The sequence below is a fragment of the Pelobates fuscus genome, chromosome 1 (assembly GCF_036172605.1).
Source record: "Pelobates fuscus isolate aPelFus1 chromosome 1, aPelFus1.pri, whole genome shotgun sequence".
Classification (NCBI taxonomy): domain Eukaryota; kingdom Metazoa; phylum Chordata; class Amphibia; order Anura; family Pelobatidae; genus Pelobates; species Pelobates fuscus.
This window is the reverse complement of record NC_086317.1, coordinates 283,999,116-284,014,746: the sequence shown is the minus strand read 5'-3', so window position 1 is coordinate 284,014,746 and position 15,631 is coordinate 283,999,116. Positions and strand designations below refer to the sequence as shown.

At 41.9% G+C, this 15,631-nt stretch overlaps 1 protein-coding gene across 7 annotated transcripts in view; it reads right to left on the bottom strand.

Moving 5' to 3' along the window:
* MSI2 (musashi RNA binding protein 2) overlaps positions 1-15,631 on the bottom strand; it is a 547,507-nt gene that overhangs the window by 57,891 nt on the left and 473,985 nt on the right. For 3 of the 7 annotated variants that reach the window (XM_063457454.1, XM_063457455.1, XM_063457458.1), the window contains exons 11-12: positions 12,827-12,850; positions 10,332-10,397 (exon numbers count right to left, since the gene is read on the bottom strand). The exons of 2 other annotated variants lie outside the window; for them this stretch is intronic. In XM_063457454.1, the coding sequence (XP_063313524.1) occupies positions 10,332-10,397; positions 12,827-12,850 (90 nt within the window). The remainder of the gene's footprint in view (positions 1-10,331; positions 10,398-12,826; positions 12,851-15,631) is intronic. 2 more of the 7 variants (XM_063457456.1, XM_063457459.1) reach the window with 1 other exon arrangement.

The following is a 15,631-nucleotide window of genomic DNA, read 5'->3' as shown; positions in this document are numbered from 1 at the left end:
TTGTCCTGTTAAATTGGTGACACAAGTACTTGGTCAGTCAAACTAACACTCTGTGGTTCAATATTTGTGACAGCACTTCATCAAGATGTTCATCAAAAAAAAAAAAAAAAACACCACAAAAAAACAAATTAGCAAAGCAATTTCCACAACTCTATTTGCTGCTACTCATGTCCATTTACTATAGTGCATGCACCAAGTGCAGTCAAAATAAACAGTTTAGGAACAAGCAAGAGATGTGGGTATGTTATGGAAGGGAAGGGAGGGGAGGGGAGGGGAGATAGTGCTGTTTGTAAGTTGTTTTACTATTCATATCACTAAGGTAAAAATAACTACACACCAAACAACAAAAGTGCACAAAAAGAATTAAGTAAAACATATAGAGTTGATAAAGACAGTATCTTTAGTTGTTTTGTTTTAACAAGCAAATCATGCAACCAGCTGATACCGACATGAAGCTGGACATGGAGAGAGGGTTAATCAATTGGTATGCACAAACCTTCCTGCTGAGAGCGCTCAGAAGAGAGTTTGAGAGGAGGTGTGCAGGCCCGAGTGTAAGAGAGGCTCGAAACTTTGCCTCAGAGACACTCTCTCTCACAGCAGCCTCAAACAAGTGAGAGAAAAACAACAGACATAAACTGCTCACGCTCACCATCAAATTTAAGCATAATAGCTCATTGTTACTTGGCTTAGCGGGTCAGGAGGTAGAAAGGGCAGTATATGGGTTTTCACGCACAGGGTCGTTTTAGTTAGTTTGCAATATTATGAAAAACTGCATGTACATCTTTTAAAAGAGTGCCCTGTTTTATTTAAAATACTACAAATGTGCTTCACCTTTAAAATGTGGACAATGAGGCACATTTGGATGAAGTATAAAAAAACTAAAACAAGAATCGGGAACCACATGGGCACTCCTGGAGCACAGTCTGTCTGCCATCTTGTGTATTCCTGTCTCAGAATAAGATCAAATAAGGTTTTTTTTTTTTTTTTTTTTTTAATAGTATTATACAGTATAATGATTTGCTCATTGCAGTCATCAACAAACAAGTTTTATAAAGTTACAGTGATTTTAAAGTGCGCATTAATACCCCACTGCTCTGTGTACCTGCCTAACCCCAAGGGCTGGCGTTAAAACATTTGTTAAATATAACCTTTTTTTACAGCACAGAATCTCACAAAATATTTCAAGGAGAGATCAGATAGAACAAAAACACAATTGAGTGAAAGAGAAAGAAAATAATAAAAATAGTCCTAACCTTCAAGCCTCAAATTACAAAACATTACTAACATTGGCGAAAGCTCTAGTGGCTTCCCAAGTACCTGTTTCCTTGGGCACGGCAAAGGACAAATCAAATATCAATACTTGGAATACTTTTTCTATTAAAGAGTGCTTATTCTGTAATCTGGGTACAAGCTAATGAGCAATAAACAAGACACTAGTACTATGACCTATCTCATTATTAAAAGGACACAAGAATCCTTTGCAGCCTGCAAGCAGTGCCAGTTTGCATGGAACGGAGCTTGAGAAAATCTAACGATTATCCAACTTATAACAATACAATGCATGATGTGGCATATAGGTTTCTTACAAGGACAGGACATGGACATGTTAACCTGACACATATTGGCATGTACAGTGGTATTAAACAAAGTGGGACAAGTTTGTAGCGCAAAATTGGAAAACCGTTGCAGTTAAAGTTTACAGCACTGCTCAAACATATATTTACATCGATTATATTGTTTGCTGCTAGATTTTTGCTTTCTCAAAAATCAATTTAGAAAGCTTAAGTGGTTAATGTACTTCATTATTGAGGCTGTTTGGTAACATCAGTATAAAATGATTTTGCGCTGTAAGCTTGTAGTACTATATTGATGTATTGGTAACCAATACATCAAGATGCAGGTGTAATTAAAAAAAATACCTGCTAGTAACTGGTAATTCAAGTTGCACAGTTATACTTTTATGCACTTTGAACATGTATAAGAGAACACACAGTTAGAGAAACAGTCATGTTTTTGCTTGTAATTTTTTTTAAACCTCCAGTAAATACTACAGTATTTGCCGGGGCAGAAATGTGTATTAACGTTGCTACAGGAAGTAGCTAATCCTTCAGGGATGATGATCAAGTGATTCCTTATGCAAGTACTTGCTTGTCATTTATTTATTTTATTTATTATTGCCATTTATATAGCGCCAACAGATTCCGTAGCGCTTTACAATATTATGAGAGGGGGATTTAACTATAAATAGGACAATTACAAATAAACTTACAGGAACAATAGGTTGAAGAGGACCCTGCTCAAACGAGCTTACATTCTATAGGAGGTGGGGTGTAAAACACATTAGGACAGGAATTTGCAATCAAATAAGGTGGGCTGCCCTTTAGGAGAGGGCAAGAGACAGGTATGTGAGGTAAGGGTTAGTCTTGGAGGCCATAAGCTTTCCTAAAGAGATCGCAAAACTGGGTAGAATATGCTGCTATCTTATGTCCTTCTGCAAAGGCAAAGAAGGGCATCTGATGCAAATTAAGTGTAACTTCCATGATTCCTTGCACATTTATTTCTAGTACTGGCTGAATATTGACTGCAGAGCTCAGTCGGCACCATGCCCTCGCCGGGTAAAGATGGATTAATTTTTAGCGTGGGGGGATGGGGGGGGGGGGGATTGCACACTGTTTTTTTATTTTATTTATTTGATAAGTTCGACGGGTATTACCGTATATACTCGAGTATAAGCCGACCCGAATATAAGCCGAGGCCCCTAATTTTATCCCAAAAAACTGGGAAAACTTATTGACTCGAGTATAAGACTAGGGTGGGAAATGCAGCAGCTACTGGTAAATTTCTAAATAAAATTAGATCCTAAAAAAAATATATTAATTGAATATTTATTTACAGTGTGTGTATATAATGAATGCAGTGTGTGCGTATGTGTGTGTGTATGAGTGCAGCGTGTGTGTATGAGTGCAGCGTGTGTGTATGAATGCAGTGTGTGAATGCAGTGTGTGCAGGGCCGGTGCAAGGATATTTGCCGCCGTAGGCAAAAAACATTTTGCCGCCCCCTCCCCCCCCATATGTCCTGACTTCCCCTCCTCCTCCCTCAGTGGTCCTTACCTCCCCACCCCCGTGTTCCTTCACCCCCCCCCCAGTGGTCCTGACTCACCCCTCCCCTAGTGGTCCTTACCCTCCCCTCCCCTAGTGGTCCTTATCCCACCCCCTCCCTCTCATAGTGGTCCTTATCCCACCCCCTCCCTCTCATAGTGTTCCCTATCCCCCCATCCCTCCCATAGTGGTCCATATACCCCCCCCCCCTCCCTCCCATAGTGGTCCTTATACCCCCCCTCCCTCCCATAGTGGTCCTTATACCAACCCCTCCCTCCCATAGTGGTCCTTATCCCTCCCCCTCCCTCCCATAGTGGTCCTTATACCCCCCTCCCTCCCATAGTGGTCCTTATCCCCCCCCCTCCCTCCCATAGTGGTCCTTATCCCCCCCTCCCTCCCATAGTGGTCCTTATCCCCCCCTCTCCCTCCCATAGTGGTCCTTATACCCCCCCTCCCTCCCATAGTGGTCCTTATCCCCCCCCTCCCTCCCATAGTGGTCCTTATCCCACCCCCTCTCTCCCATAGTGGTCCTTATCCCCCCCCTCCCTCCCATAGTGGTCCTTATCCCCCCCTCCCTCCCATAGTGGTCCTTACCCCCCCCCCTCCCATAGTGGTCCTTACCCCCCCCCCCTCCCATAGTGGTCCTTACCCCCCCCCCCTCCCTCCCATAGTGGTCCTTATACCCCCCCTCCCTCCCATAGTTGTCCTTATACCCCTTTTTTTTGTTATTATTATTATTTTTTTATTATTATTTCTTATTTTTTTATTATATATTTTTTTCGTCCCCCCTCCCTGCTTGATACATAGCAGGGAGGGGGGCTCCTTCCCTGGTGGTCCAGTGGCAGTTCAGTGAGGGGAGAGGGGGGCTGGCAGAGCTGTACTTACCTTTCCTGCAGCTCCTGTCAGCTCTCTCCTCCTCCGCGCGGTCTGTGCAGCTCCCTCTGTCAGCTCCCAGTGTAAGTCTCGCGAGAGCCGCGGCTCTCGCGAGACTTACACTGGGAGCTGACCGAGGTGCTGAACGGACGGCGCGGAGGAGGAGAGAGCTGACAGGAGCTGCAGGAGAGGTAAGTACAGCTCTGCCAGCCCCCCTCTCCCCCCAGTCTGTATTATGGCAATGCAAATTGCCATAATACAGACTCTGACTCGAGTATAAGCCGAGTTGGGGTTTTTCAGCCCAAAAAATGGGCTGAAAAACTCGGCTTATACTCGAGTATATACGGTATTATTTTTTTGGTGCTGGAGAAAGAAGGTTTTAGAAAAAAGAAGACTTCTAATGGTAACTCTGATTTTTTTTTTAGTATTTAGTTTTATTATCTCCCCCCTCATTATTTTTACGGTGAGGGGGGTAGGTAGGGATTGATTTGATTTTATTTGGGTGGGGGTGACTAGGAGCTTGGGGTCCCCTAGTCACCGAGGAGGGGTATTTGGACACTTAGCCTCACCTGTCGCCCATGGGTAGGGGCAGGACAATTGATTACCCTTATTGTAATTTAGGGCCCCCACCCACTGCTCATGGGTGGGGGCCAGGGGAGAGAACAATAGGTCCCTCCCTCCATTTATATTTAGGGCCCCCACCCACCGCTCAGGGTTGGGGGCTGGGGGGGAAGAAAATAAAGATTGCATCAGATGCCCTTCTTTGCCTTTGCAGAAGGACATAAGATAGCAGCATATTCTACCCAGTTTTGCGCTGCAAAAGTAATTCGATTTCTCACTTACTTAAAGCGGCACTGTCATGGCCGAATCCCGTTTTTTTTTTTTTAACCCCCCCTCCCGACTCCACTACATCTAATTGTCCCTCTAGACACCCCCAAATGCCCCTAAGCCTCCCATATTACCTAGTTTTTAATCTTTATTTTCTTCCCCCCCAGCCCCCAACCCTGAGCGGTGGGTGGGGGCCCTAAATATAAATGGAGGGAGGGACCTATTGTTCTCTCCCCTGGCCCCCACCCATGAGCAGTGGGTGGGGGCCCTAAATTACAATAAGGGTAATCAATTGTCCTGCCCCTACCCATGGGCGACAGGTGAGGCTAAGTGTCCAAATACCCCTCCTCGGTGACTAGGGGACCCCAAGCTCCTAGTCACCCCCACCCAAATAAAATCAAATCAATCCCTACCTACCCCCCTCACCGTAAAAATAATGAGGGGGGAGATAATAAAACTAAATACTAAAAAAAAAAATCAGAGTTACCATTAGAAGTCTTCTTTTTTCTAAAACCTTCTTTCTCCAGCACCAAAAAAATAATAATACCCGTCGAACTTATCAAATAAATAAAATAAAAAAACAGTGTGCAATCCCCCCCCCCATCCCCCCACGCTAAAAATTAATCCATCTTTACCCGGCGAGGGCATGGTGCCGACTGAGCTCTGCAGGGCGGGGAAAGGCTTATAATGCCTTTCCACGACCTGCAATTTGACTCCGAGCAATTTGATTGGTTGGCTTGGAATACAACCAATCAGAGTGCTAGTCATTTTACACAGCATGGGAAAGTTCTTTGGAATTTTCCAACGCTGTGTAAATTGACTCAGAGCATTCTGATTGGTTGGATTCCAAGCCAACCAATCAGATTGATCTTAGTCATTTTACACAGTGTGGGAAAATTACATAGAACTTTCCCACGCTGTTTAAAATGACACAGAGCACTCTGATTGGTTGGATTTCAAGCCAATCAGAGTGCTGTGACAGGTAAATGTATAGACTTACCTGTCAGTCTCTTCATTTACCTGTCAGAGCACTCTGATTGGTAGGCTTAAACCAACCAATCAGAGCCATCTGAGCCTAATTTCCGGGGCGTGGGAAGGCTTTATATTTTTATTTGCCCTTTTTTGGGGCTGAAAAAATAAAGTTTTATAAAAAAGAAGACATCTAATGGTAAGTTTTTTTTATTTTTATTTCTTTACAGGTATTTTGTTTTATTGTCTCCCCCCTCACAATTTTTAAGGTGAGGGGGTTAGTTAGTGCTTCATTTTATTGGGGGGGGTATCTAGGGACTTGGGGACCCCTAGTCACTGGAAGGGGGGGAGGCGTTATTTTTACACTTAGCCCCCACCTGTCGTCCATGGGTTGGGGCATGAGGGGAGGACAACATAGGCGTGCGCAAAGGGTGTGCCTGGGCACACCCTAATCCCCGCGGCATGCCTATGGATTGAGACCGGCAGGGGAGATCTCAGGATCTCCCCTGTCGGTTAATGCAGAGCCCGCGCTATCCAAGCGCCGGCTCTACTCTATGCCTCCATGGGCGGGTGGGGAGATCAAAGATCTCCCTCACCAGCCAACAGCAGCAGAAGAAGACCCGGGGAGCTCTAGCCAACAGCTCTGCCGGGTTCCACTCGCGAGATCTGAGCGTTGCCGCGGCAACGCTCAGATCTCGCAAGAGTGAACTCTAGCCCCGCAGGCTAGAGTTCACTCTATACTGGACCACCAGGGATGGCACATAAGGTAAGAAGGGAGGGGCGATATTAACTAATCTGCCCCTACCTCCAACCCCACAATCCCTCCAAACATACAGCACACACACACACATACAGCACCCTCACACACACACACACACACAACACCTACACACATACAGCACCCTCACACAGCACCTACACACATACAGCACCCTCACACATACAGTACACTAACAGCACCCTCACAAACACACACACACACAGCACCCTTACAAACACACAGCACAGTAACAGAACCCTCGCATACACACACAGCACCCTTACAAACACAAAGCACACTAACAGCACCCTCACAAACACACGACTCCCACACAAAGCACCCTCACACACATCACACATACAGCACCCTCACACAGCACACTAACAGGACCCTAACAAACACACACACACAGCACACTACCAGCATCCTCACACACAGCACACAAACAGCACCCTCACACACAGCACACTAACAGCACCCTCACAAACACCCTCACACACACATCACACTAACAGCACCCTCACACACAGCAGTGTATGTATGTGTTTATATATATATACATATATATATATACATACATATACACGTGGCGTGTGTTTGTGCTTTAGGGTGCACACCCTAATGCAATAGGCTGCGCACGCCTATGGAGGACAATAGGTGCCCCCCCTTATTGTAACTTAGGGCCCCCACCCACCACCCATGGGTGGGGGGTCCAGGGTAAGGACAATAGGTACCTCCCCTTATTGTAACTTAGGTCCCCCACCCGTCGCCCATGGGTGGGGGCAGAGGGAGGACAATAGGTCCCCCCTTATTGTAATTTAGGGCCCCCCTTCATTTTAATAGCGCCCACTCGCGCAGCATTAGACTGAAATTCCGATCCGAACAAAGTCCCGAATTGCGTCCTAACATGAATGAACAAACTGTTCTCATTCTATTAGAATGCAATTCGGTAATTTCGCCAGTGTTCAGTCTAAATGACAGGACGTTCGAGAATACTGACAGGAAGTATCGCAAGATCACGGAGGAAAAGTAAGAATTGTGGGAAAATTTCTCTGTTCACAGGAAACGGAGCACACTTTGCTCCTCCGCTGGTCAGAGATGGTCAGGTTTAGGAAACCCCCATAAGACAAATAGTCCCTACGTTGTCTTATTTTTTTAAAGAAAACTAGAACAGACAGGAAGAAATGAAGAACAGATCCCGAGAGAGGACGAGAAGAGGAATCGATTAAAGAAAGGTAAGTTCGGCATGACAGTTCCGCTTTAAGCTACATCTCTAACAATATTTGCTAGTTCACTCTAGCAATTATTGTCACATTGTATATTGGAGTGGATAAAAAAAAAAAACTATGCCAAACAAAAACATGTCAGTTAATCTTTAAATATATCCTGTCTGGAAAAAAATAATGTATTACATACGTTGTGTATGTATCTTGCTAGAAGAGAAAAACCCCAAAGCACTAAAATATCAGCGTGCAACTTGCACTCGAACAGTGATTTCATTTAGCAGAGTAAGTAAGGATGGTGACAGAGAACAGCTCTCATATAAACAAAGCAATTGCATTTGCTGAACAACTCTGTGTGGTTGGGAAAGGCAAATTACGTAACACAGAAAGGAGGAGAGACATGTTTCTCTTAATTAGGGAAAAGGCCGATTTAGCATTGGCAAAGAGTCAATTGTCAAATATGTGTTAATGTCTTCCAGAAAGGTTTTACAATGTAAAAAGACAGAGCTGATCATCATGACTGTAAGCAGTAGCAGCACTTAATAATAAAATTGTATGGCTCAACATGGGAAATGTGTTTTTAAAGGGATATTCTAAGCACAAAAACATATTTAGCTTAATGAATTGGTTTTGGTGTATAAATCATGCCTCAGCAGTCTCATTGCTCAATCCTTTGCCATTCAGGAGTTAAATCACTTTGATTATGCTACCCTAGCCACAATTCCCCTGCCTATGAACAACACTCACTTCACATGTCATGTAAAGAAAGACCTAATATTCAAACTTGTGTTTCATTTAGAATTTTGTATATCTTGCTTTGTTAATTATCTGCAAGATCCTACAGGGTGAGTGAGTTAAAGTTCAATTAACAGAGCAGGAGATAACAATGTCTAAAGCAAGCATGTCAAACTCAAAGGCTAACACGGGTCACATAATCAAGGTTTAAGTTTATGTGGGCTGCAAAAAAACAATAACTTAAATTTTCATAGAAACTTAGTTTTCAAAAAGTGCAGTATAAAAAAAAGAAAGAATGTATATGGAAGAATGTATATGGGAGGGCTGCCTGTGGCCTTTGTGCACTGTGTTTGTGGCGTATTATGGCTTTGTGTGTATGATGATTGTCTTCAGGGGTGACTGTGACAGGGCAAGGGAATTAATGAGACAGGGTTGGGGGTTGAGTGTGTCGGAATGAGGGAAGGTGAGTATGACATGGTTGGAGGAAGGAGTGTTACAGGGTGAGGGGAGGAAGTGTGACAGGATTGAGGGTTAATGTGACAGGGTGAATGTGGCATGGTTGGTATGTAAGTACAACAGGCTTGGGTTGAGTGTGGTATTGTTGGAGGAATGAGTGTAACAGGGCAAGGGGTAGTGTGGCAGAGTGAGAGGGTGAGTGTGACAGGATTAGATGCGTTAATGTGACAGGGTGAGTGTGGCTGGGTTGGGCAGTGAGTGTGACACAGTTGGAGGAGGGAGTGTTACAGGATGAGGGTAGGTGAGCATGACAGAGTTACAGGATTTGGGTCAGTGTAGCATGGCAGGGGCAGAATGAATGTAACAGGATTGGAGGGCTTAATGTGACAGGGTGAGTGTGGTAGGGTAAATGCGGATGAGTGTGATAGTGTGAGAAAAGGTGAAAGTGACAGGATTAGGGGCGTTTATGTGATAGGGTGAGGTGGTAACCTGCTGCAACGCTCTGATTGGCTGAAGATTGCGAGATTCTTCAGTCTGCAGCTCTGCAACCGGCGGAGCTCCATTCTGACTGTAGTGCTGGCTCTCTCTCAGGGTAGACTGAGGGAAGGACCTCGCATCCGGCGGCATGTTAGTCTGCAGAGGACCCGGCATGTTAGTCTGCCTAAATCGCCTAATTGTAGAGAATTGCCTCTGCTGGGCCGCAAATATAGTCATTGCTTCGTCTAACGTAAAACACGCTGTGCTGTCACATCTGAATTAGAATGAAACATTTTTTTTTCATGGAGGATATGCCAAGGCCAGGCGTGGCTAGGGCTGAATAGACAGAACCAGAAGTGATTTGATTCCTGAAAGGCAGAGAATTGAGCAATGGTACTGCATGGGGCATTAGCTATAAACCAAAACTGCATGATAAAGCAAAAAGTTATTTTGGTGCTTACAGTATCCCTTTAAGTATCCCATTGCAAACTCTGAAAAGTTATTATCTCTTATATTAAAAGCTCTGTCTTGATACACATTGCTGACATTGTGCAATGGGAGTAAAATGTCCATTCCTGGAGAGCACTTGCAATAACATTTCTTGCCGCAATTTTTAATATTATGGGCTATGGATAACAGCACTGGACAAAGTTCAGTGGAGAAATCAGCAGGCACAATCCATTATTTTTTCAAGTTGATTGCTCTACACTTAGAACTTTGCTACAGAATTGCTCGTTACCATAAATGCATTCAATATAAGTGTTAAAAAGAATGGAATCAAAGAGATGTGCAAACGATATCAACGCTAACAAAAGCCCTAATCCCTATTTAGTTAATCTTCTTTTCATATATATAACCTGCACCTATTTCTAAGATACACTGGTGCCCAACCATGTCACAAGTACCCCTACCTGATCCTCTAGCTGCCGCCACAGCCGCTGCTGCTACTGGTCCATAGGCTGCTGCTGCAGGAAAACCTGTCCAGAAAGAGAAGAAGAAAGCTCACAGTCCAGCCCATCCAGAGATAGCTTGTCCCCTGTGTCCCATGATATCTTGGGTTTGAAAAATGTCTGTTTTATAAGGCAGTCCTGTTTAATAATGACTCATTTTATTAATATAGTTTATTTCAGCAGCAATGGACATTTAAATCAATTACTACGTATTTATAACCGTTCCATAGCAAGGTTGTGGCTAATACACTGAGAGTCCTCAGTTTTACTAGTTTAATTAAAGTGTAATTAATTAAAAGCAGACATCAGATGGAGAGTTAGCATTAAGAAGCTGACTGCATCCGTAATTTCTTAACCTGAAAATCTGTGAAAATGAATAGAATGGAAATGTCATATAATTGACAGAAAAAGATATGTCTACGTAGCAGTTAATGACCACCACTTTAAGGTCAGTCTATATCAAAGCACACTTCCAGAAGTGCAAATATATGTTTCATAGAACATTTCATTTCATAGAAGACTCCTATTTGCACTGATTTTATCTGTGTCATAGAATTTACAGTTGACTATTACTGGAAATCTAACTGTATTAGAATGTAATAGTCTTTATTTAACTGCCATTTATTTGGTAAAATAGTTCGCTGAGTACAATAAAAGTAAGCATCTAACGATAACATCATATATAGATTGAGAACAATTGTACTTCACATAATCTGATTTTTTAAATTATTATTATTTTTTTATTTTTAACCTCTGCCAATTTAATCACATGCTTTCTGCACAATGCAGATTAGTAATTTGTAAATATCTCTGTAAGCATTTCTCAATGCGCTCAATATTACAAAACAACCCTGGTGACCAATCAAACATTACTAGTTGTTGATGCCTAGTAAACATGAACATTGGGGTAGAAATACATTTCTTTAAAGGGACACTATAGTCACCAGAGCAACCACAGCTTATTGTATATTTGTGGTGAGTATAATCATTCCCTTCAGGTGTTTTGCTGTAAACACTGTGTTTTCAAAGAAAATGCAGTGTATACATTACAGCCTATGGATACGTCCACTGTCCACTCCTCAGATGGCTAATAGAGGTGCTTCTTGGGGCACTGCCATTCAGTGTCTCCTCCCTCTGCATGGAGACACTGAACTTTCCTCATTAATATGCATTGATTCAATTTATCTCTATGAGGAGATGCTGATTAGTCAGGGCTGTGTTTGGCTTTGCTGTGTTTGACAGTCTCAGCAAATCCTATGGCAAAGCATTTTGATTGGCTCAGAACGCCACATCTGATGATGTCAGCCAGCAGGCAGATTAGGGGCAGAGCCAGCAGCTGCAGACTTGAACAAACGTAAGGTTTTACTATATTAAGGGAGGCAAGGGGTGAACAGGAGTGCTAGGTGGTGGTTCTAACACTACAGGGTCAGGAATACACACTTGTGTTCCTGACCCTGTAGTGTTCCTTTAACTGAAAGCTTAAAGAGTGTAAAGAAATTATGTTTGCTGTCAGAATGCAATGAAGGGGCTACAAAGAAATGGTTGAAAGGTTTTTGGGAAGACTGTATATCAAAAGAATAGAGGGAAAAAAAGATAAATGTATTTTTCCTTGTAATATTGTGGGAGGAAACGTGTAACAAACTATTTTCTTAACGTTAGTGTTTCCAGTTGAAGGCTATTAATTAGAAAACAGATAATAATATCAAAAAGTCAGGCCTAACAGTAGCTAAATCTGGAGATATTCCACATCCCGAATAAAGGGAGACAGCTGTACATAATGCCATTCCTTAAACACTAATCTAGGTGAATAGACTGGAGCGACTTGGAAACACAGAGGCTGGCTTCCATTCTCAAGAGGAGGAAAATATAAAATCCCAGAATGTACTGTAATGTGCCATAAGTATTTAATGACATTTATTTAAAGAAAAGGAAAAAAAATACAAAACAACAAATGGACAAATCAGACAATTAAAAATAAACAAGCTAGCGCAGCCTTGATATTGACTTAAAATGGGAATTATCTTATATTTCACATGTTACAGGTTATAATACATTACCGTTGCAAAACTCCCCCCAAAAAACTATGTTTTGGGAGATTCAGGGGCATGATTTTAGCACTGTTTTAAAGCTGCTGCATTGGATCAGGCTGTCTTTAAAGTTCACATTGACACTCTAGGATGGAATCAGCTTTGTATGTTACACAGATATTATAAGTATTCACCCTTTATACACTGCTAGGTTTAATGCATCCATGCAGTCTGCATTCTCTATAAGAGATTTGACAGTGCTACTTGTGGAAGACAAACTCTTATCTAGACATAGAACTACAGTTGGCATGCAAGCTACACATACAAAGGCGTAACTCGAAGTATCACTTTACTACTGAAAATAATATCACACATGACAACTAGACTACAATCTCTAAGCTATGGTATAAACAATGAAATAAGACATACTTGCATTCAAATAGGGTAAAATTGCTGTTAATAGAGAGAGAGAGAGAGAGAGAGAAACAACTGAATCAATACACACATCAAAAAGTCTGATGTGTTCATTGTATCTTAGGAATCTGTTATAAAATACACGTTGAAGAATTAGTCTATAGGATAGAACAAAGTATAATTAAATAGAATACATAAATCAATAATTCCTCTGTCTATATGTGTGTACGTGTGTATTTCTATCTAGCTATCACAAGTAAAATCTGCACTCAAAGGTCGGATCTATCTCAGTACCTAGTGGCTAGTGCTCAATCTGGTGCAATTCTTTCTATAAAAATGAAATTTTTTAATCTGTTATTCACTGTAATTTGAATTATAGCAAACTGAAATCCAAAAGGAACCATTAAACCATTTCAAACCAATTTGACACTGAGCAGAGGAAGTGCACCAGGGAAATCCTTGCACAATCAATTAAAAGTAGAGTTGAAGTGGTTATAGTGCCTAGAGAGACCCTTTACAGAGGAACCACTTCTATGATTAAATCTAACAGTAAAAATCATCCAAAACCTTTTTTTCCCCAGCATTTCTCTGTTTAGTTGTATATGTATATTAAAGATTTAGTAACGGGCATCAACATTCAGTTCAAATCTGGAACACATTGCACTGGAGAAGAGGAAACAATAAACTGATTTCTTTATGCTGATTGAGATGTGCAACGGCTATTTGTTTATAATCCTGTTTAGATCTACATATCTGTATTTAAAGACCCATAAAGTCATGCAACATTCTTCTGAGATACATGATTTTCTAACATTGCTCATGATCACCTAACAGGCTGGCTCTATTACACTGGCAGCCACGGTAAGGGCTTCTGTGGCACTGACCAAGTAAAACTCGGTTACGTGATGTGGAAGCCCCCAGGAGAGCACAGATATAGTGATTTCACATGGGGAAGCTTATATGTACATCAGATCCCCAATACTCCTGTATGGCGTGACGTTGCTGAAGGAGGACAGAAAAGGAGTGCTGAGGCCCCCTCAATGCTGTAAAAAAGTAAGTAAAACTTTTATTTTTAAAATGTTTATTACAAATGGGGAGGGGATCTATATAGATACAGGTTTGCATTCCTAACACTAGTGTTCCTTAAAGAAACTAAAGTTAATGTACCGTAATTTTTTTGGGACAATTTATGGGAAAAATATTTGTCCTAAGTTGTACAAACACAGAAAAGTCGACTAAACCGTCAGCTAAATTCTAGGCCGGTTAAAACAAGACTGTCAATTCATTACCTACCAGAGTAGGATAGTTTACCTCTACACATTTAAGAGCACATCAGGCTGAAAATGTGGACAAAAAACATCTTGCACAGTCATAACTGAACAATATTTGTAACTTCCCTATCTACACAAACAACCAAATACATGACTTCAAAGCGCCAGGAAAATAACAAAAAAGGCATTATTCCTTCAGGCACATTTTACGCCAAGTTTCCGAAAAAAGGTAGAAAAGAATTGGTCACTTAATGCTTACTATTCACAATGTTTACTTCACATAATAGACAATGTGTTGCCTTGCAACCACAGAACAGAACAGAGCTGGCTTATGTGCCCCATACAAAAGGTATTTTTTTTTTTTCATCAAGAGAATCTAATCTTGCGAAATTGTGTGGACAACGTAGCCAGGAAGAAGAATCTATTATCCATAATCTTGGATTAAGAAAAGTAACTGTACGGGGATCAAGCTCAAGACAATTTCCATCAGGCACAGTCCATCATGTGATCGAAGAATAATTGTCAGTGCACCTACGGAAGATGGAGGAATGGGGCACCGAAAACCACATCTAGCATTTAGCTGTTATGCTGATTTCAATATTAAAATGGGCAGGAATCCTGGCAAAATAAAAATTTTAGAGGATAGAGGCTTATTTTCACAAGAACAATGGTTAAATGTTTGGATATAATTAATCTGCTATATAATTCTTTAACCCCTGCACACTGATTGTTTGATACTGTGAATATATAACATCTAGTTTTTTTTCAGCACCACACAGATGTATATACAAATATGAATATAGCTCTGTCTATCCATACATGAGAACTGGCACTCATTGAGCAGTGTGTATTAATGTGTCAGTCTCATAAGCACATAGCACACGTGCACATAGTAGTAGAGCAGGATAAAGCCCAGGGGTTAGACAGGGGTCCCTGAACCATGCTTGCCTGGCCCAATTAACTATACCTACATGAAGAATAAAGAGGAGGTGCAAACTGGCAACCTACCGTATGTAGGGCACCAGGGGATCTAATTCCTTCCCTGCATAGAAGACAGTGTTCCAGTAGCTGCACCTTCTGATTACGATGTTGGGTGGATTTAACATCTTTTCAATGGATTTCACACATAATAGATGGACAAATAGATCTCTAAATGTGTGCACTGCCTGAATTGTATTATTGACTTACACAATCAGTGACACACAAGAATGCACATGCTTTCACTCACACACCATCACTTAGCATCACTCACTCTCTGAATGTCACATTAATTTATTGTTTTCAGTGAGTACTCTAGATTCACTACTTCTGCACACAGACTGTTTGTGGAAACCAAGTCATGGCTGACAGTTCCCAGATCCTAGGACTTCTGTTGATTTCAATGGGGCACGTGTTTTCATAAGATTCTTTGGCATTTGGAATTCTTCTACATCATCTACATCAGACAGATTCTACATTCCTGACCTTCTCCAAGCAGCAGTGTGACCTGCTGTGATTTGGCACAACGCAGCATTCTGCCGAAAATGACATCCCGTGCTTCTTGCTTGTC